Source organism: Triturus cristatus, chromosome 4_1, assembly GCF_964204655.1.
Source record: "Triturus cristatus chromosome 4_1, aTriCri1.1, whole genome shotgun sequence".
Lineage (NCBI taxonomy): Eukaryota > Metazoa > Chordata > Amphibia > Caudata > Salamandridae > Triturus > Triturus cristatus.
Window position 1 is genome coordinate 38,490,928 of NC_140585.1, and position 25,776 is coordinate 38,516,703.

General features: G+C 47.1%; 1 protein-coding gene across 1 annotated transcript in view; it reads right to left on the reverse strand.

Moving 5' to 3' along the window:
* Positions 1-25,776, reverse strand: part of P2RX3 (purinergic receptor P2X 3) — a 444,899-nt gene that overhangs the window by 105,396 nt on the left and 313,727 nt on the right. Inside the window, exons 3-5 of the mRNA XM_085651436.1 lie at positions 12,442-12,513; positions 11,503-11,572; positions 6,994-7,087 (exon numbers count right to left, since the gene is read on the reverse strand). Of these exons, the coding sequence (XP_085507562.1) occupies positions 6,994-7,087; positions 11,503-11,572; positions 12,442-12,513 (236 nt within the window). The remainder of the gene's footprint in view (positions 1-6,993; positions 7,088-11,502; positions 11,573-12,441; positions 12,514-25,776) is intronic.

Here is a 25,776-nt window from a genome sequence, read left to right on the forward strand (position 1 = left end):
AGCAGAAAACATATTCCCAACTTCCAACGCCTAGGGACATACCTTTAACATCTCACCATGGATAATCATGGGCTAAGTTTCTCTGATGACATGGTGTCAGAAATCCTACGGGCCCCTTCCTTACTGCAAACTGACAGCAGCACTCCATCCTGCAGTACCACTGAAGACTGGAACTCTATTACAAATCAGAAGAAACTACAGACTAAGATTGCACTTCACGGTGCAATGATGACAGAATACCTGAGGGCAAACATCGCTCCGAACGGCCTACTGGTCACTAATGCACCCAGAATATTCCTGGAAGACATTGGGTTCAGAAAGGAATGGTCCCTGGTGGCTTGGAAGTGCACCAGGGACTGGTTGATCCTGATCATTAATACTGCTAAACGTCTGGCTGACAAACTACTTATTGAAATTACCATCGCGGAAAACAACCTAAAAGCCTCTATTAACATCACCGCTTACAAAAGTAGGCTAACAGAAATCAATGCCGAGATAGATGATCACAAGAACCATCTTATGCGTCAGAAAATCGCAAAACTGCAAAAAGATATAAAGAGATTTGACAAGGAGAAAGTGTATCCCTATATCAAGGAAGATTACCAAGCGCCCTGTGGCGAAGACTCCTCAGATGGCAGCTCGGTAGAGAGCAGACCACGCTACAACTCAAACAGTAGTACATCGAGCAATGAAAGTCGTTCTAGCTTGAAGAAGAACTGGGGACAACCACCACCACCCATGTATGGATACCCAATGAATCCCTTCTATGGCCAACAACCACCTTGGAATCCGATGTACCATATGCCCGCACCCATGTACCATTTCAACCAGAACCAGCAGCCTTTTTTAGGAAGAGGCCGGGGCAGGGGAAGAGGCAGAAGACGAGACGGGCAATCCAAACAAGTCCAATGGCAGGACCAACCCATTCCCCAACAGCAGGAACGAATGGAATTGAGGAGCAGGAAGAACAACAAAACCTAGTGGTCAATCTATCAAACAAAAACCTTACGCCTATTGAAACAAAAGCTCTAAATAGGGGTTTAGGATTCGTACCTACTCCACGTGTGGATCATTTCCTTCTACACAAAGAACTCCACAACTTCTTTAGAAAGATACGCCTACGGGCTTTCTTTCAAGATAAGACCCCCCAGGAATCCACGGATTCAGGCTTGCGTCCACCATCGACATTCACACCACATGATGGGATTATTCCCCATGAGGTGTTAACTTTTGAACAAGCTGTATTGAAAGAAATAAATAATATTCCCACAAGATCACACTACGACAACCTCCCAAAAGCCGAGAGAGATGCCATAAAGATCCTTAACGAAGATCCTACCATTACAATCAAACCAGCAGACAAGGGTGGCGCTATTGTCTTAATGAACACTACAGACTATGACAACGAGTGCCTACGCCAACTCTCACAAGAAAAGTACTACAAGAGAATAAATGCGGATCCAACAGGGAGATTAATGACGAGGATAAAATCTATCGTGGAGTCAGCAGAAACTCAGGGCTGGATTTCCAGAAATGAGGCCGCCTTCCTGGTGAACTCACAACCACGCACACCAGCGTTTTATACGCTCCCCAAGATTCACAAAGGCCAAAATCCCCCTCCTGGACGCCCTATAGTGTCAGGGATCGGCTCAGTATTGGAACCCCTTAGCAAATTCTGCGATCACTTTCTTCGTCCCTTAGTGAAACGTATACCATCATATCTGCAGGACACAAGGGATGTTTTGAATCTCATATCCGAGTTCAATACCAATAACCAAGTGAACCTCCTTATGACATTGGATGTGGAGGCACTCTATACGAATATTCCTCAAACAGAAACCCTTAGAGTGATTGAGGAACTTCTCCTAAAAGAAAACTGGACTTCTATCACACCAGTGTCGTTCATTATGGAGTGCGCAACGATAGCCATGTGTGAGAGTTATTTCCAATTCAAAGACCAGTTCTTCTATCAAACCCAAGGTACTTGTATGGGCAGTACCTTTGCTCCAAGCCTGGCCTGCCTCTATGTAGCTGACTTTGAACGTCTTCATCTGACAGACAACATCTTTTGCGACAACATTGTATTGTGGAAACGCTACATCGACGACATCCTGATCCTATGGAAAGGTGACAGCGAGACGTGTGATAGATTCTTCACGTGGGTTAATTCCCTGGATCCATACTTGAGGTTTACCCGGTCTGTATCATCCACAGAGTTCCACTTCCTAGACCTTACCATAACCTTACAGGATGGCGGGCTATCAACCAAGACCTTCAAGAAACCCACAGATCGTAATAGCTTATTATTATATGGAAGCTACCATCCAAAAGCCCTAAGGGACAACCTGCCCTTCGGACAGTTCCTACGTCTCCGCAGGAACTGCGAAAAGACCAGCGATTACAAAAAGGAAGCGGCCATCCTTAGTCACCACTTAAAAACTCGGGACTACCCCACATCTATCATTAAAAGATCAAACAAAAGAGCACTCAATAACAACCGAGAATCTCTGCTGGAACCAAAAATAGAGCAAACTGATGAATCATTGACATGCGTGACAACCTTCACACCAGAATCTAACATGATCCAGAAGATCATTAAAAAGAACTGGAAGATCTTGACTACAGGAAAAGTGTCCTTACCCCCTCCAAGATTTGCGAATAAACGCACAAGTAATTTACGTGACATCCTAGTACATACCCGTCCCAAGATAGAAAAACCAACAAAACAAAGGACCTTGTGGGATATGGATCCTGTTCGTGGACATTACCCATGCGGTATGTGCGGAGTGTGTGACCTTACCAAGGCAACCAAAGAGCTCATTCTTGAAACAGGCAAAGTCTGGACTCAGAAAAAACATACTAACTGTAATTCCAGTAATTGCGTCTACTTGATTACATGCCCCTGTAAATTAAGATACATCGGCATGACAACACGTCCAGTCAAGACTAGGATTGTGGAACACCGCAGCAATATACGGTGTGGAAGATCTACGACAAAACTGAGTACACACTACCTCACTCACCCACATGGACACAATGACTTACAGTGGACCGTGATTGAAAGCAACCCCTCATGGTCTCACGATAAACTTTTTGAAACTGAACAGAGATGGATTTTTCGCTTATCCTCCCAAGTAAGGGGTCTTAATGATGACATCCCGTGGACTGAAATAACTTGATAACACATACACCATATGTGGTTTCTGTCTATACCACACCTTTGCTACCATGGATGGTGGTGGCACAACTTGTGGCCACTGAAGGGAATGTTCCACTATTTTCATTCTTTCTCAGAACCCCGTGCCTCCATACATACATAGAAACTACACATATGTAAACATTTGTCACTAACCCTTTTGTATATATCACCTAGCTATACCCTGCGTATCCTATACATACATAACGTCTCCTCTTCTGGACATGGATGTTATGTTCCTCCACATACACTTTGCCACTTTGCTACTCGTGTATGTAACTGCACGGCTAACATCAGCCCCTATAAACACTTCCCCCTCCATTGAAAGTGGGCTTGCAACACGCAACTCTTAATATCTCGATCTGTGCAAACTAATACGGTTCCGTTCAAGCACAAGAGTCTGTAACGATATAGCTTTGTAAAACTACGACTATATCTTTTAGTAGCAGTCCGTCATAGCACGCACAGCGTTGCCTATTCTCAGGTGAGGCACTATTCTCGGGACAAGATGTCGCCCTCCCGAGTAGTCTCGCGAGACTTCGCTACAAAGTTGACGGTCAAATACAGGAAGTGACTCCAGTACCGGTAATATTCAGGTGAGGAGCAGACACGTCCTGTTTTGGCCTGCCCGCTGCCACATTCGGGTAAGTCTTCAGTTACGTTCACTATGCGGAACGCCACCACTACGGTGTCCCGACCGGAGTTCTAGTCGAGGGTTAATACCAGCACCATTTTCTCCGTTCACATCTCTATACCGCCCCTACATGTCCGGTCACGGTATCTAGCCCGATTGGGGTCTATTATTAATTGGTATACTTCCTTGAGGGTGTTTGTCCTTTTTATCACTAGAACTATTAAGCTCTTTTTCCACCGGAGGAACACATCCCTGTATACCGCACCTAGAGTTAACTTCGTTTACCGTGTCAGTTCTCGCTTACGGATTACCGTGACAGTCATCACTTGCTATCTGGACATGTTCAACTACGAGTGTGTATTACACCTCTTAGCCCCCCACCACCTCGGACTTTGTAACACCGTGTTAGTCCCTACTCACGGAGTTCCGTGACAGTCATCACTTGCTATCCGGACACCTACAACCACGAGTGTGTGCTATACCTTCTAGTCCCCCACCACCTCGGACCTTGCTTTATGTGAGGACAGAGTAGATTCGAATTAAGTAGCATTTTGACCACACAGAGCAACACCTCCCACGCTCATAGTATTGATAGAGTCTATTATCTCACTCACGTGTTGTACAGCATGTTATCTGGCGATGCTTCTGTTATATCTTTATCATAGTGGGACCGTTCCAGTGGTCCGGTTGCTACTCCTTCACCTATGAAGCACTGACCCCCTCATTCTGAGGTAAGAACTGATACCCTGTAATCTCCTGTGGCATGCAAGGTTAATTGAGTCTTTTATTACTGCTTGACATAAACTCATCTGTGTTTCACGTGTACTGGCTGACGTTTTTGTTTTTAATGTTTTTCTCTCTAACTAGTTTGTTATTGAGAGTAGAAACTTTGGTCCTTTTGGAGGAGTTATTTGACCCCTCTACGTTATATTTGGACCTTTAATTCTTGACCGAGCTGTTAATGGGTGGCTTTTGCTTGTCCTCTGCCTTTTGTCTCCCTCTGTTTAGGCGGAGCCTTCAAATCTGGACCATATTTAGGTTCAGTATTACGTGTGGTTGACCCAAGATACCCCTTTATAAGAACTGTGGTATATTTACTTATGGTTGGTCCCACGGTCCTGAAGAAGTGTCGCTCGATTTTGAGCATATACGACACGAAACATGTTGACCCCTGTCAACTATAGGCTACCCTGATATCTAGAATCACCTGAGTAGCCTCCCTGGTTTTACTTAGTCCCAGCCCTACCTAACCTAATTAAAATTATCGAGGGGCCAGGGTCTATTTTAGCTTTTTCAAACCCCTACATTCTTTAGGAGTCACTACCCTCCACAGTCACACACATGGTCTTCACATAAACGGCGTTCTCAGATCAAAAGATCTCCGCTAAAGATGCCACCAGGCCCGTTGGACATTGCAGCGCCGGTCCGACGAGGAGCGCCCAATGATGAAGCATGACACCCTAACAGGTGTGTGAGGGAAACAAGATCTGAAATTTAATTTTCCCCTCCCAGATTAGATTTAACAGCCGACTCACAACGAATTTCTCCAAATTGGCCATTTAGAGGAACTGCTCTTACCTAGATATATATATATACTGAAATATTTATATGTATGCTTGTAAATATCTATATATATGCATAGTGAAGTAATTAATGAAAACTATTTAGTTTATATTATCATGATATATTGCTTTAAAGTTTAAATTTATTGTTGACAATAATCTCCTCCACAATATTCTGGACATTATCTTTTTGTCATTCCTATTCTAAATATAGGAAGGCGGTATTTAGGTTAACAATATTTTAAAAAAACGCTATTTTGGTATTCTCAAAACTGTGTCTCTCTTTGGATGAAGACGAGACACGACTGTCACAAGGTGGGACATTGTACATCTCATTCCAGAATGCCAAATCATATGGAGGAGACAACCACTGAACCTCCTTTTCACCGACAACACCAGATTATTTGTGCGAGGCAGCTACTGCTGCTCCTGTCGGGTGTAAGACACTTGTTTTTCTGGAGGAGACTGCCAGACCCTCTCCTATAGAGTAGACCTGATCACTAGGAGGAAGCAACTATGGCAGCTCCTTAACGACAGCACTCACCTGGAGAAGACTCTGTACTACAGAGTACACCTGATCAGCTGGAGGAGCGGAAGAGACAACCACACAAGCTACTCCCGATGGAGAGCACCTGATTATTACCTAGAGAAGGATGCTAGGGCAGACTCTGTCCTGTAGACTACACCTCAAACCTGGAGAAGACAACCAAAGCAGCTCATCTCTGGTGGAGAGCACCTGATTATTACCTAGAGAAGGATGCTAGGGCAGACTCTGTCCTGAAGACTACACCTCAGATGGAGAGGACCTGATTTTCTGGAGAAGACTGCGAGGACAGACCCTGTCCTGTGGACAATGCTTCATAACCTGGAGAAGACAACCAAGGCTGCTCCTCTCTGGTGGAGAGGACCTGATTACTTGGAAAAGACTGCTAGGACAGACCCTGTCCAGTAGACTACACTTCATAACCTGGAGAAGACAACCAAGGCTGCTCCTCTCTGGTGGAGAGGACCTGATTTTCTGGAGAAGACTGCAAGGACAGATCCTCTCCTGTAAACTACACCTCATAACCTGGAGAAGACAACCAAGGCAGCTCCTCTCTGATGGAATACATATGATCATCTGTAGAAGACAACTACTGCAGACCCTGTTATATAGTGCACATCTAGACTTGGTGCTACAGCTCCTCCCTGATGGCACACTCCTGATGATCTGGAGAGATTGGCCTGGCAGCACCAGCCTTATGGAGCACACCTGATCACCCGAAGGAGACAACCACTACAGTTACTGTCCTTTAAAGTACACCTGACCATCTACTGCAGACCCTGTTCTATAGAGCATGCCTGCGCACCCGGACTTGGCCCTGCAGCTCCTCCCCGATGGCACAGTCCTGGTGATCTTGAGAGACCGCCCTGATGGCACTTTTCCTATGGAGCACACCTGATCACCCTGAGGAGACAACCACTACAGTTAAACCTGACCATTTGGAAGAGACAAGTGCTGGAGATGATGTTTGAAGTGGTACCCCAGAGCATCAGGAGGAGAACCTCTAGAGATTCACCCTTTGGAGGTCACACAAGGTACTCTGCACTGAGACACTCACGCGCCAACAGTGTCGATCTCAGTGGGGCACCAGCCCTGAATCTCACAAGTCCGGAATTTGGGGCTGAAGTTCACACAACGGCCAGTCAGGTACCCTGTGGAAAGAGAGAAGCAAAGTCAGCAATTAGGCATGGTACAGGAAGGGGGGCCACAGACAGAAGTAAGATAGGACACACACAGGAGAGACATAGCCTGGAATTAAAACAGGAGATAGGCAGGAGAGAAAGAAAGAGCTCACACAGGATACAAGCAGAGGAAACAGAGTCTGAGGCTGAACAGGAGACAAAAAGTGTAGGTACTGTCTGGGATTAAAGAGGACACATGTGGGGTATACAGCCTGAGATTAAAGAGGACACATGTGGGGTATACAGCCTGAGATTAAAGAGGACACATGTGGGGTATACAGCCTGAGATTAAAGAGGACACAGATGAGAGAGAAACAGCCTGAGATTAAAGAGGACACAGATGAGAGAGAAACAGCCTGAGATTAAACAGGACACAGATGAGAGAGACACAGCCTGAGATTAAACAGCACACAGATAAGAGAGACGCAACCTGAGATTAAACAGGACACAGATAAGAGAGACGCAACCTGAGATTAAACAGGACACAGATAAGGGAGACGTTACCTGAGAACACAGATAAGAGAGACACAGCCTGAGATTAAACAGGACACAGATGAGAGAGACACAGCCTGCGATTAAACAGCACACAAATAAGAGAGACGCAACCTGAGATTAAACAGGACACAGATAAGAGAGATGCGACCTGAGATGAAACAGGACACAGATAAGAGAGGCACAGCCTGAGATTAAACAGGACAGGACACAGATAAGAGAGGCACAGCCTGAGATTAAACAGGACACAGATCAGACAGACACAGCCTGAGATTAAACAGGACACAGATCAGAGAGACACAGCCTGTGATTAAACAGGACACAGATCAGAGAGACACAGCCTGAGATTAAACAGGACACAGATCAGAGAGACACAGCCTGAGATTAAACAGGACACAGATAAGAGACGCGACCTGAGATTAAACAAAACACAGATAAGAGAGACACGACCTGAGATTAAACAGGACACAGATAAGAGAGACACGACCTGAGATTAAACAGGACACAGATAAAAGAGACGCGACCTGAGATTAAACAGGACACAGATAAGAGAGATGCGACCTGAGATGAAACAGGACACAGATAAGAGAGGCACAGCCTGAGATTAAACAGGACAGGACACAGATAAGAGAGGCACAGCCTGAGATTAAACAGGACACAGATCAGACAGACACAGCCTGAGATTAAACAGGACACAGATCAGAGAGACACAGCCTGTGATTAAACAGGACACAGATCAGAGAGACACAGGCTGAGATTAAACAGGACACAGATAAGAGACGCGACCTGAGATTAAACAAGACAGAGATAAGAGAGACGCGACCTGAGATTAAACAGGACACAGATAAAAAAGACGTGACCTGAGATTAAACAGGACCCAGATAAGAGAGACATGACCTGAGATTAAACAGGACAGAGATAAAACAGAAACAGCCTGAGATTACTCACACACACATGAGCAACTGATTAACAAGAGATTCTTATGGGGAAACATCTGGTTCCCTATTGTGTCAGGATGTCAGGTGTTACCTCTGCTGTGTCCTAAATATTCAGGGGTTATCCAAAGATAATGGAGTAGACGCCTCACTCACTTATCGTGACATGCTTCATCATCTGCGCCTGTCCACATCCTGGTAAGATGGTACTACCAGGGTGGACTCAACCATAGGTGGAAATGGGAGTTCTTAGATAAAGCAAAGTGGATAAGCAGGGATCCAGAAAAGTGATGTATTAAAAATAACTCAAGGTGTATCCAAAGGTTTTACTTTATTAGTAGGGTACCTGGGTATGGATAGAAACGAGAAATGTGTGGGTTCTATTGATTGCAAGTATTCAATTATACCCTTAGTTTTGTGCCAACATGTTTTGGCCTACTCTGTGAGCCCGGTGGGGTCTGGAGCCGTCGTCATGGCTATGTCGTTTGTATCCCTGCTCTTTTTTGTGCACGCACACCATGCACACTTGTGAGGCCTAGTGCTCTCACCTGTTTCACCTGGAAATACACTAAATACCATAGAGCTGGGTAATACTATCCGACCACAGTACCAAACGCCATCCATCGAGGAGAGTGTGCACTCACAAATACAACTGTATCTATGTCAAATACACCATTCAAAGTGAGCGTCCATTCAAAAATACACTTGTATGTGGGAAACAGCCTTTACTACACAGTCACAACCACAATGTGCCTTTACAATGCAGTCACTACCCCGACTGCGATGTTACCATGCGTTTCTTTACCCTGCAAGTCTTTACAACGACTTGCTTTAGGGGGTGGGTTGTTGGACTGGTGTTGGATTTTAAGTCCAACACCTTCCCTACTCTTGCGTGGACAGGAGTTGGAATAGTACATTATACAATTCCAAAGTCCAGCACCCCCCTAAGGCTAGTCGTTTTAATGACTTGCATGATAATGTTGCAGTGTGGGTAGAGACTGCGTTGTAAAGGCATACGTGGCAAATGTATGTGGGGTTTCATCATATAACTCCTGTATGTTATAATAAATGACCCACTCAAGGTTAATGTATACTGACAAATACTCCTTTAAGTTAAACAGAGCACTCAAGGCGAGCGTGCACTCACAAGTACACCTGCATGGATGGTAAATAGACCACTGCAGGTGAGTGTGAACTCACAAGTACACCTGCATGCATGTTAAATACAGCACTCAAGGCGAACATGCATGCGCAAGTGCATCTGAATGCATGGCAAATACAGCACTTGGGACGATCGTGCACTCAGAATGCACCTGCATGCACGGTGCACCTGCATGCATGTTAAATAGAGCACTCAAGGCGAGCACGCGCTCACAAGTCAACCTGCATGCATGTTAAATAGAGCACTGGGGCAAGCGTGCGCTCAAAAGTACACCTGCATGCACGTTAAATAGAGCACCTGTATGCATGTTAAATAGAGCACTTGCAGCTAGCGTAGACTCACAAGTACACCGGCATGCATGTTAAATAGAGCACTTGCAGCTAGCGTACACTCACAAGTACACTGGCATGCATGTTAAATAGAGCACTTGCAGCTAGCGTACACTCACAAGTCAACCTGCATGCATGTTAAATAGAGCACTGGGGCAAGCATGCGCCCACAAGTACACCTGTATGCATGTTAAAAGAGCACCTGCATGCATGTTAAATAGAGCACTTGCAGTTAGTGTACCCTCACAAGTGCACAGGCATGCATGTTAAATTGTAAATAGGGCATGCATGGATGGTGCACCTGAATGCGTGTTAAAAAGAGCACTGGAAGCAAGTGTGTGCTCGCAAGTCCACCTGCAAGCATGTTAAACAGAGCACTAGAGGCAAGCATGCACTCACAGGTACACCTGCATGCACGTTAAATAGAGCACTCGAGCTGAGCATGCACTCACAAGTACACCTAAATGCATGTTAAATAGAGCACTCAGAAGTACACCTAAATGCATGTTAAATAGAGCACTCGAGCTGAGTGTGCACTCTCAAATACACCTAAATCCACGTTAAATAGATCACTCGAGCTGAGCATGCACTCAGAAGTACACCTAAATGCATGTTAAATAGAGCACTCGAGCTGAGCATGCACTCAGAAGTACACCTAAATGCATGTTAAATAGAGCACTCGAGCTGAGCGTGCACTCAGAAGTACACCTAAATGCATGTTAAATAGAGCACTCAGAAGTACACCTAAATGCATGTTAAATAGAGCACTCAGAAGTGCACCTAAATGCATGTTAAATGGAGCACTCGAGCTGAGTGTGCACTCTCAAATACACCTAAATCCACGTTAAATAGAGCACTCGAGCTGAGCATGCACTCAGAAGTACACCTAAATGCATGTTAAATAGAGCACTCGAGCTGAGTGTGCACTCTCAAATACACCTAAATCCACGTTAAATAGAGCACTCGAGCTGAGCATGCACTCAGAAGTACACCTAAATGCATGTTAAATAGAGCACTCGAGCTGAGCGTGCACTCAGAAGTACACCTAAATGCACGTTAAATAGAGCCCTCGAGCTGAGCGTGCACTCAGAAGTACACCTAAAATGCACGTTAAATAGAGCCCTCGAGCTGAGCGTGCACTCAGAAGCACACCTAAATGCATGTTAAATAGAGCACTCAAGCTGAGCATGCACTCAGAAGTACACCTAAATGCACGTTAAATAGAGCACTCGAGCTGAGCGTGCACTCTCAAGTTGAACCTGCAACCATGTTAAACCACGCAGGATGCTGTGACACAGGCAAAAAGAGAGTAGGGAGACAAGCATGAATGTGAAGAGGATGATGTCAGTGAATGGAGATGGGGATAAAGAGAGACAAGCAAGAGCAGCTAGAGATGACCTCTGGCCAAGGAAGAATCTGTGTGTTCAGAGATGGAGCCGAGAGGCTCAGACAGTCACCAGCCCTCACCGTTTCCTGTTGTCCCAGATGAAAAGCTCTTACATTTCTCGTCACTGGTGCAGGCATACTTCACCTCTGTCTGCAAGGAAAAGATCAGATATGAAAGAGAAGCTGAGCCAGGTTCTTCCAGATGCAGACGAGAAGACTTCAGGAAGAGGGCAGTGGATGTGCCCATCTGGAAGATCTGAGATGTGAAGCAGAGTCTTTACCGCCAAAACACCGTGGTGTCTGCTGGTTACCGCCAATACACCGAGGTACCTGGTGGTTACTGTCAAAACACCACAGTACCTGGTGGTTACCGCCAACACACCCCAGTACCTGGTGGTTACCGCCAACACACCACAGTACCTGGTGGTTACCGCCAACACATGCGGTACCTGGTGGTTACCGCCAACACACCCCAGTACCTGGTGGTTACCCCAACACACCACAGTACCTGGTGGTTTCTGTCAACACACCCCAGTACCTGGTGGTTACCGCAACACACCACAGTACCTGGTGGTTACTGTCAACACACCCCAGTACCTGGTGGTTACCGCCAACACACCACAGTACCTGGTGGTTACCGTCAACACACCGCGGTACACATCGGCACCCCAGGAGGTGACGCCGACTTTGCCCCTTATACGGAGAGATGTGTTAGAGCTATCCAAAAGCTGGTGGATGGGCCCCATCTGGGGTACCTTACCTGCTTGTCTTCAACGGCACCTCTAGTGGTAGAGCGAGCTGGGGTCTGTAAATACCCATATTTAACCCCAGAGAACTCCCTGGCAACATGTCACAATGGTGCCCTGGAAATGTACAACATCCCCAGCAGGTGGACACATCCCTGCGGTGATAGCTGCCTCTGACCCTTCAAGGCGCTCGCCACACGAGGATTATTGGTAGCCTTACCCCTGCCCCGCCTGGTTTTAAGCCTGCCTCGCCCCTCCCCCAGCCCTCACTCACCTCAGGACAGAAGCCTTGCACCTGGTTTTCTGTCAGAATCATCTTTGTGATTATCACGAACACGGAGGATCCCTGTTGGGAGAGAGGAAGACGTGATGAGGAGGAGTTGGGGTAAGTATGGGAGGGACAGGGGGGAAGCAGAGAGTGACAGAGGGAGGAAGAGTCAGGAGAGGATGAAGAGACAGAGGGAGGGAGAGACAGAAGATGATGAATTAAAGTCATACAGGAGACAGGGAGTCAGGAGAGTATGAAGAAACGTCAAACAGGAGACAGGGAGTCATGAGAGGATGAAGAAAAGTCAAACAGGAGACAGGGAGTCATGAGAGGATGAAGAAAAGTCAAACAGGAGACAGGGAGTCAGGAGAGAGTGAAGAAAAGTCAAACTGGAGACAGGGAGTCAGGAGAGTATGAAGAAACGTCAAACTGGAGACAGGGAGTCAGGAGAGGATGAAGAAAAGTCAAACAGGAGACAGGGAGTCATGAGAGGATGAAGAAAAGTCAAACTGGAGACAGGGAGTCATGAGAGGATGAAGAAAAGTCAAACTGGAGACAGGGAGTCGTGAGAGGATGAAGAAAAGTCAAACAGGAGACAGGGAGTCATGAGAGGATGAAGAAAAGTCAAACTGGAGACAGGGAGTCAGGGAGTCAGGAGAGAGTGAAGGAAAGTCAGACTGGAGACAGGGAGTCAGGGAGTCAGGAGAGAGTGAAGAAAAGTCAAACAGGAGACAGGGAGTCATGAGAGGATGAAGAAAATTCAAATTGGAGACAGGGAGTCAGGGAGTCAGGAGAGAGTGAAGAAGAGTCAAACAGGAGACAGGGAGTCAGGAGAGGGTGAATAAAACGCAAGGGAGAGATAAGGAGTCAGGGTCCAAGAGCAAAAGTAAAGGAAGAGACAGGGACTCAGGGGTCGAAGAACAAAAGTCAAGGTAAAGACAGGGAGCCAGGAGTGGATGGGCAAAAGTGAGTGGATTGTGGGAAGGGAAGAAAAGGGCAATATATGGGAGGAGTCTCTAGCCATGGTGGAGGAGAAGACTCATGGAAACGAAAGAAGAAAGAGATGGGATAAAACTAAAGGACACCGATCATTAATGTTCAATACTGTCCAGGCTGCGGACTATCAGGGGCTGACTGCGCATGACAGAAGCCAGCGAGCACTGATAGGTCGAGTAAGGAGTCAGGACCGGCTACCTGTGCGCAGAAGCAACGCTTTCTTGTAATCAATATATTAGTGAAGCCAGCAGTCGAAATCAATAAAGACTTATCATTGCTGCTTTAGCTAAAAGACAGTAACAGGCACATAGCACTTTCTACTGACTACCTTTGACACTTTCACCCTGTGTGGGCTCCAGCTGAAGCCTTGCATAATCCGCCTTATTGTTCTTGATGTGGCCTCCAGAACTGGACCCAGCTTCAGGCATGGACCTTAGAACTGGACGTAGCATCCAGATGTGTCCTTTCGAACAAAAAACAGCCGTTAGGAGATGGCCTGCAGAACTGGACCCAGCACTCCAGATATGACGTCCAGAACTGGACATAGCAATCCCAATGTGGCTGCCTGCACTGGACACTATTATCCAGATATGGCCCCCAAAACAGAACACAGCATTCCAGGGTTTCTTCAAGAATTGGACTCAATGCTCCAGATATGACCTCTAGAACAGAACACAGCATTCCAGGGTTACTTCAAGAACTGGACTCAATACTCCAGATATGACCTCTAGAGCAGAACACAGCGTTCCAGGGTTACTTCAAGAACTGGACTCAATACTCCAGATATGACCTCCAGAACAGAAGACCGCTTTCCATGATTACTTCAAGAATGGGACTCAATGCTCCAGATATGACCTCTAGAACAGAACACAGCATTCCAGGGTTTCTTCAAGAACTGGACTCAATGCTCCAGATATGACCTCTAGAACAGAACACAGCATTCCAGGGTTACTTCAAGAACTGGACTCAATACTCCAGATATGACCTCTAGAGCAGAACACAGCGTTCCAGGGTTACTTCAAGAACTGGACTCAATACTCCAGATATGACCTCCAGAACAGAAGACCGCTTTCCATGATTACTTCAAGAATTGGACTCAATGCTCCAGATATGACCTCTAGAACAGAACACAGCATTCCAGGGTTTCTTCAAGAACTGGACTCAATACTCCAGATATGACCTCTAGAACAGAGCACAGCATTCCAGGGTTACTTCAAGAACTGGACTCAATACTCCAGATATGACCTCTAGAACAGAACACAGCATTCCAGGGTTACTTCAAGAACCGGACTCAATACTCCAGATATGACCTCTAGAGCAGAACACAGCGTTCCAGGGTTACTTCAAGAACTGGACTCAATACTCCAGTTATGACCTCCAGAACAGAAGACCGCTTTCCATGATTTCTTCAAGAATTGGACTCAATGCTCCAGATATGACCTCTAGAACAGAACACAGCATTCCATGGTGGCCTCCGGAACTGGACTCAATACTCCAGATATGACCTCCAGAACCGAACACAGCGTTCCAGGGTTACTTCAAGAACTGGACTCAATACTCCAGATATGACCTCCAGAACCGAACACAGCATTCCACAGTGGCCTCCAGCAAAGGACCGTCGATACAGTTTGACAGATATGATCTCTCTGTTAACAGAGACAGTGATAATGTTGTAGCTCCAGAGTGGCACAATACTTAAGCCAAGGAGTCCAAGAATTAATCCAATATTTTAGGTGTAAATTTCAGAATTGGACACACAGATGTGGAGTCCAGAACTGGGCACGATTCTGCACAGGTGGCCTACAGGACTGGGCACGGTTCTCCACAGGTGGCTTCTGGGACTGGACACGCTTCTCCACAGGTGGCTACCAGTACTGAGCACGATTCTCCTCAAGTATCCTCCAGGACTGGACTCAATTCTCCAGAGGTGGCTTCCAGGACTGGACACACTTCTCCAGAGGTGGCTTCCAGGACTGGACACACTTCTCCACAGGTGGCCTCCAGGACTGGACACGACTCTCCACAGGTGGCCTCCAGGACTGGACACAGTAATTCAGATGTCCAGAACTGGACATAGCAATCCCATGATGGCTGCCTGCACTGGACACTATACTCCAGATATGGCCTCCAGAAAAGAACACAACACTTGAGGGCAGCCTCCATAAGTGGACACAATACTCCAGATATGGCCTCCAGGAGAGAACACAACACTTGAGGGCAGCCTTCAGATCTGGACACAATACTCCAGAACAGAACACAGCATTCCATGGTGGCCTCGGGAACTGGACTCAATACTCAAGATATGGCCTCCAGGATAGAATACAGCCTTTCCAGGTTGGCCTCCAGAACAGAACACAGCATTCCATGGTGGCCTCTACAACTGGACTCAATCCTCCAGATATGGCCTGCAGAACAAAACACAGCATTCCAGGGTTACTTCAAGAACTGGACTCAATACTCCAGATATGACCTCTCTGTTAACAGAGACGGAGATCATGTTGTGGTTCCCGAGTTGCACAAGTTACTTCAAGCCCTTATCTCATTGCATGGACGCATTACTCCAGAGGTCTCTTCCAGAGATGAGCACAATACTTAAGCCAAAGAGTCCAGGAATGGACCCACTGCTTTAGGTGTGAGTTTCAGAATCGGATACACAGATGTATTCTCCAGAACTGGGCATGATTCTGCACAGGTGGCCTCCAGGACAGGGCACAATTCTCCAAAGGTGGCTCCCAAGACTGGACACACTTCTCCACAGGTTTGCCTCCTCGACTGGGCACGATTTTCCACAGATAACCCCTTGGACTGGACACAATTCTCTACAGGGGGCCTCCAGGACTGGACACGGCACTCCACAGGTGGCCTCTAGGACTGGGCATGATTCTCCATTGGTGGCCTCCAGCACTGGGCATGGTTCTCCACAGGTGGCCTCAAGGACAGAGCAAACTCTTTCTAAAGTTCCCAAGTGACTCAATATCATTGGGGACTTGAAAATGGTAGGGGGCTTTCCTTCTTATATATTTGTGCCAATCCAATAATTAAGGGGAAGATATGTGGTCATCTGGTTACCTTCAGTAATTAGGTGTGGCTGGCAAGAAAGAACAATTCAGATGTGGCCAACATGACTAGACTTTTTGTTCCAAATTGCGGCCACCAGAACAGGACACATACAGAACTGGACACATTACTTTTGAAATGGTCTGCATACTACTACCCGGTACTGCAGACGTAATGCACATAGCAGAGCCTGGCATTTCTAATATAAACTATGAAAATGGGTAGAGTAACCCAGATGAGGTCTCCCATGAGGCGGGAAGGGATGGACTGAGTGAAACAATAGAGGAACCCAGGGGGCCTGGTAAGGAGGTACGGTTGCATGTGGAGAATCCTCATGTGTAGATCTACTCCTTCACCTAGGTGTAAATCTACTGATGGAAGCAATTAACCATGTTTATGTGTAGATGTACATACATGCAGGGCTTTAAGTGGGATGAAAAAACTGAGGGGTCTCTCATTGGGACATGTCCGATGTAATTAAGGGCATGGCCTAAAACACTCTAGCTAAAAATCTGTACTTAGAATAGCGTGCCACCCCCCTGGTATTTTGCAGTTTTTTTCTATTTGTTCAGCTATTTAACACAAAAAGTAACACTTACAACAAGCTGGGACTATTGTCAATGTCTGTAAATTGCATAAGATAAAAAAAAACTATTACTATTACTTCATTGTATATAATATTGAAAATGCCTCCGCTCTTGTGAGCCAGGTTGTGGCTAGGGCTAGAGCTGCCGACTTTCGAGCTGAGAAATCAGGTTCAAGCCTCACATCGGCTCAAACATCCTCTGATTGAAAACATGAATATGGGCTTGTGTTTTGTAACTGGTGCTCATGTTTGCTCCAAGTTTGCGCCATATGAAACTGAAAAGTGAGTCTCTGAAGCTAAATCAAAAGCAGCGACGGATGGTACTATCGCAGTAAAGCTTTTTTTTCCACCCTGGAGGTAAAAATGGAGAGCCCGATAGGGACCCGTTTCGACACCGGCTATTAAGAACTGCCGATGCTGCGGCGCACTCTACAGGACCCGGCCCACTTTAAGCCCGGCATACATGGGGAATTACTAGTCTCCATCCCCTCAAATGAGGGGGCGAAAACTCCTATGACCACATTTTTTACTAAAAAGTTAGTATTAGTAACTCTCCTGATAATGGTGGACATCTCCACCACTGGAGTGGAGATCTCCCCGTTGAAAGTAGTATGGAATTTTCAGAAAATTTATTCTAAAATTTTAAAAAAATACACTTTTTACCTGACTTAAAAATATTACAACACATTTAGTTATTTATATTTTATTTATTTTTTGAGTTTTCTATAGCACTGGCTCGACCCAAAGGTAACAAAGCGCTTTACATGTTTAGAGGTTAAGTTTGCACAAGTACATGGTGAGAGGTAAAATTGCAAAGCATTAAATCGTGTACAAAAAATATATATATAGGAGCACATGGTATTCAAACATACACAGTGAAAGCCAATAAAGTCATTCGGTGCTGGGGAGGAGGATAGAGTTTGAGTTCGCCTGGTAAGGAATCTGATGGGAATTTGACCAGGAGAGTTGGGTCTTTGGGAGGTGAAAGTAATTGCATGCTCTATCTGAGGTACTTGGTGAGAGGTAGAGACTTGAGGTCTCGTTTGAAACAGGAGAATGAAGGGTTGAGGCGTTGTTCTTTAGGGACTGAGTTCCAGATTTTAGGGGCATTTCCTGAGAAGGATCGTGTCTGGGATGAATTTTTTTTTAGTTTAGGGGGTAGGTTGGAGTTTCTCAGAACCCGGTTTTCCCCTGCTCTCCATAGTTTAGATTCTAGATATTTGGGGGTTGCAGAGAGCTTTGTGGGGGAAATATGCAGTTTTGTAGATGCACCTTCCTTCAATGGGGAGCCAAGACCGACTTTTGAGGGCTGGGGAGATGTGGTCGAAGTGTTTGGTTCTTGTGATGAGTCTGGCAGCTGCATTGAGGATTGAGTTTAAGGGCTGGAGGAGGCATTCGGGGGTTCTTGTTAGGGTGTCATTTCCCGTAGTCAAGTTTTGAGAGGACTAGAGATTTAACCACTGTTTTAAAATCTTCAGTCGGGATAAACTGATATTTTTTTAGATGCTTTAGCTTGTAGCATGCGCCTCTGGCAGTGTTTCTGACGTGATATTTCATTGGTAGGTTTGTGTCTAGAGTGATACCTAGGGATTTAGAAGATTTGGATAGTGAGATAGGGTTGTTTAGTGAATCCAAGTTTTTTTTTTCTGGAAAATATTTTTATTGGTTTTCACTTTGATCATAGTCACGTACATATTGCCGTCGACAGTTTGACGAATTATACAGCAAATTAACACCCTAAGGGAAAAAACATCAATTACAATCATGGCAAAGTCATGTGTCGCTCTCCAGTGCGTTGCAATTACATTTCTACGCATATGTCACCTTGGTAGGAGTTCCACTTGCCCCACTTTCTGTCCTATTTCTTAGGACATCCTCTTGCTTTAAACACTTCTTTTTCTGCTATCATGCAGTTATCATATTCTCCAACCCATACTCTGAGTGACGGTCTGTCCGCTGCCCCCCTCCTCCTTGCAATCTCACGTGTATCTAGAGTGTATCCCAGTGTTGCCGGTTGTTGTTCTACCTCTGTTAGGTCAGTCTGTTCCCACATGTTAAGGAGCCCTAATCTTGGCGTAAGGGTGAGTTCCTTCCACAGGGCTTCACGAATATGACCCTTGGCCCCCTCCCATAACGGTTGTACCCCCGGGCAGTCCCAGATCATATGGTAAAAGGTTGCATCTCGTTGGCAGCCCCGAAGGCAGAGCGTGCTTGTCCTTGAGCCTATTCTCGCTAGGGTTAGTCCGGTCAGATAAGATCTATGTAGGATTTTAAGTTGAATAAGCCGGTAACGAAGGGTAATGTTGGCCTCACGGGGGGACATTAGTGCCGCTTGCCAGTCATAGTCGTTAATGGGCCCATGGTCCACCTGCCACTTCTCCCAAAGTTTACAGAACACATCGGGTAGATTGTTGCATAGGGAAGAGGTGTGGTGCTGTGGCCAGGGCGACTGACGTTGGAATCTGGGCCTCACGATTCGATCCCCAGCACCGGTGGCAGGTCAGCCCAGCACCATGTGACTCTGGGCAATAGCTTGCTTAATCTTCCAGATGGCCCCCAGCGCCGGGATGCCTTCGGGTAGCTGTTCGCGCTTTACAAATACAGGATTTACATTTTACATTTACATTTATAGCTTTTTGTATGTTAATGATATGGCTTTGGTGAGCAATAGCCCGTCTAGTAGTCTGTCCTCCAGGGGGGACGAATCCGGCACATCCGCCATGTCTGGAAGAGCAGTGGTGATGGCGTGCCGGATTTGTAGCTAACTAAATACCTCCCCTTGGGCCATGTCATATTTGAGATCCCGATAGTATCCCACTTGTCGAACCCTGGTTGATCACACCAAAGTCCCAATTTTTGGGTAAACCACAGTGGCGTGGCTTTGGTGAGGACATTTGACCAGCCAAGAGGGAGTTTACCAGGTGCCATATAGCCACTGTGTGGGCAGTGGGGCCGAGATATTATCCTTTCCGAGCCTTAGAGTACAGTGCCCTCAAGTATCCCACGCTTCCCATTTGGTATTTATCCAACATGTAGGCTGGATCGATCGGGGAGCAGTAGATCCAATGATTCACTACCATCAGCTGCAAAGCCCAATAATAGAGTCTAATGTCCGGGAGGGCAAAGCCTTCGTCGTACCACCCCTTGGTTAACTTGTTCATTGCTAAGCGCGGGCTCCCCCGTCCCCTAGCAGCATCTGGACTTCACTCTCCACCCCTGAGACGTATGCATCCGGGAACTTGTGTGGACAGTTTAGAAGAATATAGAGGAATCGTGGAATGGCCAGCATCTTAAAAAGAGCTGCCCGACCCACTAGAGACAGGGGCAGAGACCACCAGTGTGTAACATCAGTACGTAATCGGGCAAGAGGAGCAGCCAGATTCCGATCATAAAAGAGTTGGGTGTCTGGGGTTCTAAAAACCCCCAAGTATCGAAAACCCTCTGTGGTCACCTCTACCTTGCATCCCGGGGGGAACCCGGGGAACCGGTCCCCTGAGGACAAACATTATCGACTTGCCCCATATTTAATACCCCATGTAGGGATCTATAGGGGGAGGCGAGATAAAGCAATATGTCATCAGTATAAAGCGATATTCGGTCATCATGCCCTTCCACCCACTTCACTCCTCGCACGATGACGTCTCGTCTGACCCAGGATGCTAGCGGTTCCAACATTAAGGAGAAGATTAGGAGGGATAGAGGACACCCCTGTCTAGTGCCCCTTTTCAGTGAGAATATTCGAGTCGTGTAATTATTTACTCAAACTTGCCCACGAATATCTGTTTAGAGCAGCCTCACCCAGCCCATGAACTTCAGATCAAAGCCCACACGTCTCAGAACATCAAATAAATATGGCCATTCGATGGAATCGAACGCCATTGAGGCATCCAGGGATAGGACCACTGCGACTCCCTCAATACACTCACGGCATGCGAGCACATTGTGAAGACGACGGATATTGAGCGCCGTATTTCTCCCTGGCATTAAGCCAGATTCATCTGGGTGGACTAACTATGAAATAACCTTGACTAAGCGTAATGCCAGTACTTTCGCTAGGATCTTCGCTTCCGCATTGATCAGGGAAATAGGGCGGTAGGAGCCACAGTTGTCAGCAGGTTTCTCCGGCTTTTGGATCTCCACGATAGATGCTAGTCGATGATCCTCTGGTAGGATCCCCTTCTCATAGCTCTCATCATACATGGCCCGCAAATGAGGCGCCGCCTGGGTAGTAACCACTTTCAGGAATTCTATGGGGGTCCCATTAGGCCCCATCGCTTTCCCTGATTGAATTTTGCTCATAGCCTGCTGCATTTCGAGGTCTGTCAAGTCTTCGTCTAGAGCCTCTCTTTCACTATCAGAAAGTGTCTGCAAATTACTGTCCGAGAAGAGTAGTCGGGAGTCCTCCAGCGTGTATGCGGTGGATGAGGTGTATATTTGTTCCAGGTGGTCCGCGAATGCATCCGCTATGTCTTTTGGGTGTGTAATCTGTGACCCATCCCTAAGTGTCAATCTTGGCTCCCATCTCTCACCCTGCTCCCTCTTCTCCAACCAGGCTAGTAATTTACCCGCCCTGTCTCCCAGTTCAAATAACCTATGTTTAGTATGGAGGAGTTTGGCCTTCATCTTGTCATTAACCAGGATCTTATACTCCTTTTGTTTAAGCATCAGGCGATGCCTGACCTCCTCCGAGGGGGTATTGATACTTTCATCTTCTAAGATGTGGAGCTCACCTTCCAAGTGGGCTATTTGCTGTTGCCTCTTTTTGGTATAGCCGACTTTAAGGGCGAGGGCTTGACCTTTCACCACCACCTTAAAGGCCTCCCAAACTATCTGCGCTGAGTCCACGGATCCCACATTTTCTTTGAAGTAGTTGGTGGTCTGGGTGAGTATTTCCTCCTTGATATTAGGAATTGTCAATAACCAGGGGCTAAGAATTATCGGGGCTCGCGGCTGACGACCAAAATATGTAAATTCCACCCTCACTGGAGAATGGTCTGATATGCCTCTCGGTAGAGCGTGGGGATTGCGGAAGAGACCAAGGGTTGTGTGAAGTGCTGGGCATCACACACATATCTCTGCACCACGGTGCACGGTTGTGTGTGGCGTTAGACATCATGCACACACTTCTGTACCATTGTGTAAAGATTGTGTGTGGTGCAAGATATCACCCACACACCTCTGCACCATGGTGCAACAGTTGTGCATAGTGCTATACATCATGCGCACAGCTCGGCACCATGGTGCAAGGGTTGTGTGAAGTGCTGGGCATCAAACACATATCTCTGCACCATGGTGCACGGTTGTGTGTAGCGCTAGACATCATGCACACACCTCTGCACCATGGTGTAAAGATTGTGCGTGGTGCAAGACATCACTCACACACCTCTGCAGCGTGGTGCAACAGTTGTGCATGGCGCTAGACATCACACACCTCTGCACCATGGTGCCACGGTTGAGTATGGTACTAGATATTACCCACCCACCTCTGCACCATGGTGCAATGGTTGTGCGTGGCACTAGACTCACATACACATCTCTGCAGCATAGTGCAACAGTTGTGTGGTGCTAGACATCAATCATACACCTCTGCACCATGGTTGAACGGTTGTGTGAGGCACTAGGCATCACACACACACCTCTGCTCCATGGTGCAATGGTTGTGCGTGGGGCTAGACTCACATACTCATCACTGCACCATGGTGCAATAGTCGTGCGTGCCCTTAGACATCAGCCACACACCTCTGCACTATGGTACAACGGTTGTGTGTGGTGCAAGACATCACACATCTCTGCACCATGGTGGCACGGTTGAGTATGGTGCTAGATATCACCCACCCACCTCTGCAGTTTGGTGCAATGGTTGTGCGTAGCACTAGACTCACATACACACCTCTGTAGCATAGTGCAACAGTTGTGCATGACACTAGACTCACATACACAACTCTGGACCATGGTGCAATGGTTGAGCAAGGTGCTAGACATCACAAACACACCTCTGCACCATGGTGCTACGGTTGAGCGAGGCACTAGGCATCATGCACATATCACTGCACCATGGTGCAACAGTTGTGTGTGGTGCTAGACATCATGCATACACCTCTGCACCATGGTGCAATGGTTGTGTGTGGCACAAGACATCATGCATACACCTCTGCACCATGGTGCAACGGTTGTGTGTGGTGCTAGACATCACGCACACACCTCTGCACCATGGTGCAACGGTTGTGTGTGGTGCTAGACATCACACACACACCTCTGCACCATGGTTTAATGGTTGTGTGTGGCACTAGATTCTCATACACACCTCTGCAGCATAGTCCAATGGTTGTGCATTGCGCTAGCCATCACGCACACATCTCTGCACCATGGTGCAACGGTTGTGTGTGGCACTAGACATCATGCATACACCTCTGCACCATGGTTGAACGGTTGTGTGGGGCACTAGGCATCACACCCACACCTCTGCACCATGGTGCAATGGTTGTGCGTGGCACTAGACTCACATGCACAACTCTGGACCATGGTGCAACTGTTGAGCGAGGTGCTAGACATCACGCACACACCTCTGCACCATGATGCAATGGTTGTGTGTGGGGCTAGACTCACATACACACCTCTGCACCATGGTGCAATGGTTGTGCGTGGCACTAGACTCGCATACACAACTCTGGACCAAGGTGCAACTGTTAAGCGAGGTGCTAGACATCACGCACACACCTCTGCACCATGATGCAATGGTTGTGTGTGGGGCTAGACTCACATACACACCTCTGCACCATGGTGCAATGGTTGTGCGGGGCACTAGACTCACATACACAACTCTGGACCAAGGTGCAACTGTTGAGCGAGGTGCTAGACATCACACACACACCTCTGCACCATGATGCAATGGTTGTGTGTGGGGCTAGACTCACATACACACCTCTGCACCATGGTGCAATGGTTGTGTGTGGGGCTAGACTCACATACACACCTCTGCACCATGGTGCCACGGTTGAGTATGGCGCTAGATATCACCCACCCACCTCTGCACCATGGTGCCACGGTTGAGTATGGCGCTAGATATCACCCACCCACCTCTGCACCATGGTGCAATGGTTGTGTGTGGCGCTAAGCATCGTAGGCAATGAGAGCAGCAGCAGGCCATTTGTAAATAATATGCATCAAAAATGAATCTATCCCAAATGTCCAGTAAATCCTCTGTATTTTATTATCAATAGTTTTGTATTTGTATATGTAACATAAACACCCAATTAATGACCATTTCTAGCACAAGTCACAAGGTTCTAACAGACTTTGAGGTCGAGATATAAACCCAAATCTTTTCTATGGATGAGAGCACAGCTGACGCGCTCTCTAAAGGTGATGTTATTGTCTGGGACAGAGATTGAGGGTTCTCACCAATCTGCACATTTCATTATTCCTCATTTGTTTCTCCTGCTCATTGTTCCTGAGTGGCCTGAGACTCCAACATGACAGGAGTGTCCAGCATGCTGTGGCCTGTCTGCCCTCTCCCCCTTGTTTTCAGATGCTTCGGCTGCAGTGAGGGACTCCTCAGGGGGTTTGGACCCAGAAGCTGAGAATGTGCAAAACGTCTCCAAAACCCCACAGTGAACTGAAATTCACAACCCCTGAAAGATGCTCGTTTTATAAGCTAAAGACCCAGCTTCCAGTTACTGGGGGACACTGGGAATTCATTGCTGGCTCAATGGAGGGGGGAGGGACCGGACACAGCTCAGCAGCTCAAATAGGTATAAAGGCCAGTGTACCATTGGTGGGACTTCTTGCGCTGCAATAGACACAGTCACAGCATCCACAGCAGGTCTTCGCGAGGACCCATATCTAAGGGACCCGGATTTCAGGGCTGCTTGTTGAAGGACTGCTGAGACCCACTGGCCCCCCACTCGAGGGTCAACTGTGACACGTCCAGAGTGGTGAGACATAGAGAGACAGTTCAGACACTTCCAGTGACTCCTGATCGCAGGTGAAGCCGGCATCTTAAGGGGGCCATGGATGGTCGTTGCCTCCCGACTCTTGAGGCCTAGGCTCAAACTCTGGAGTCATGTGTCTTCAGGATTCATAAAGCCGGGTCCTGCTTGTGCGTCCATGGCCAGCAGCTCGTCTACCCTCCAGGCAGTTCAGCTTAAATATTTCCAGCACGGACCATCAAATCAATCAATCAACTCGGATTTGTGCAGTACGGCATATCACCCGCAAGGGTATCAGGAGCTACGTTCTTACTGTGATTAGGTCGAAAAACCAGGTCTTGAGTCCCTTTCTGAAATCCGGGAGCGAGGATCAAACAGGCTTGTTCCAGTCATGGGTCTTCCTGGCATGGCACAGCAAGAATGCATGCCCTGTGCCTGGTCAGGCTGCTCTCCAAGGGGTTGCTGTAGAGCTTCAGATGAACTAAGAACTGACACTGAACCGCCATCTTGTGCGGCTGTCACCATTTCCTTGCAAAGGACAACTTCCATGCACCTCATGCAGGTGCCCCGGGCCATTCATCAAATGTTTGTGCCATTCGATAGCCATGCATCAAATGTTTGTGCCACTCGAAAGCCGTGCATCAAATGTTTTTGCCACTCTATAGCCATGCATCAAATGTTTGTGCCACTTGATAGCCGTGCATAAAATGTTTGCGCCACTCTATAGCCATGCATCAAATGTTTGTGCCACTCGATAGCCATGCATCAAATGTT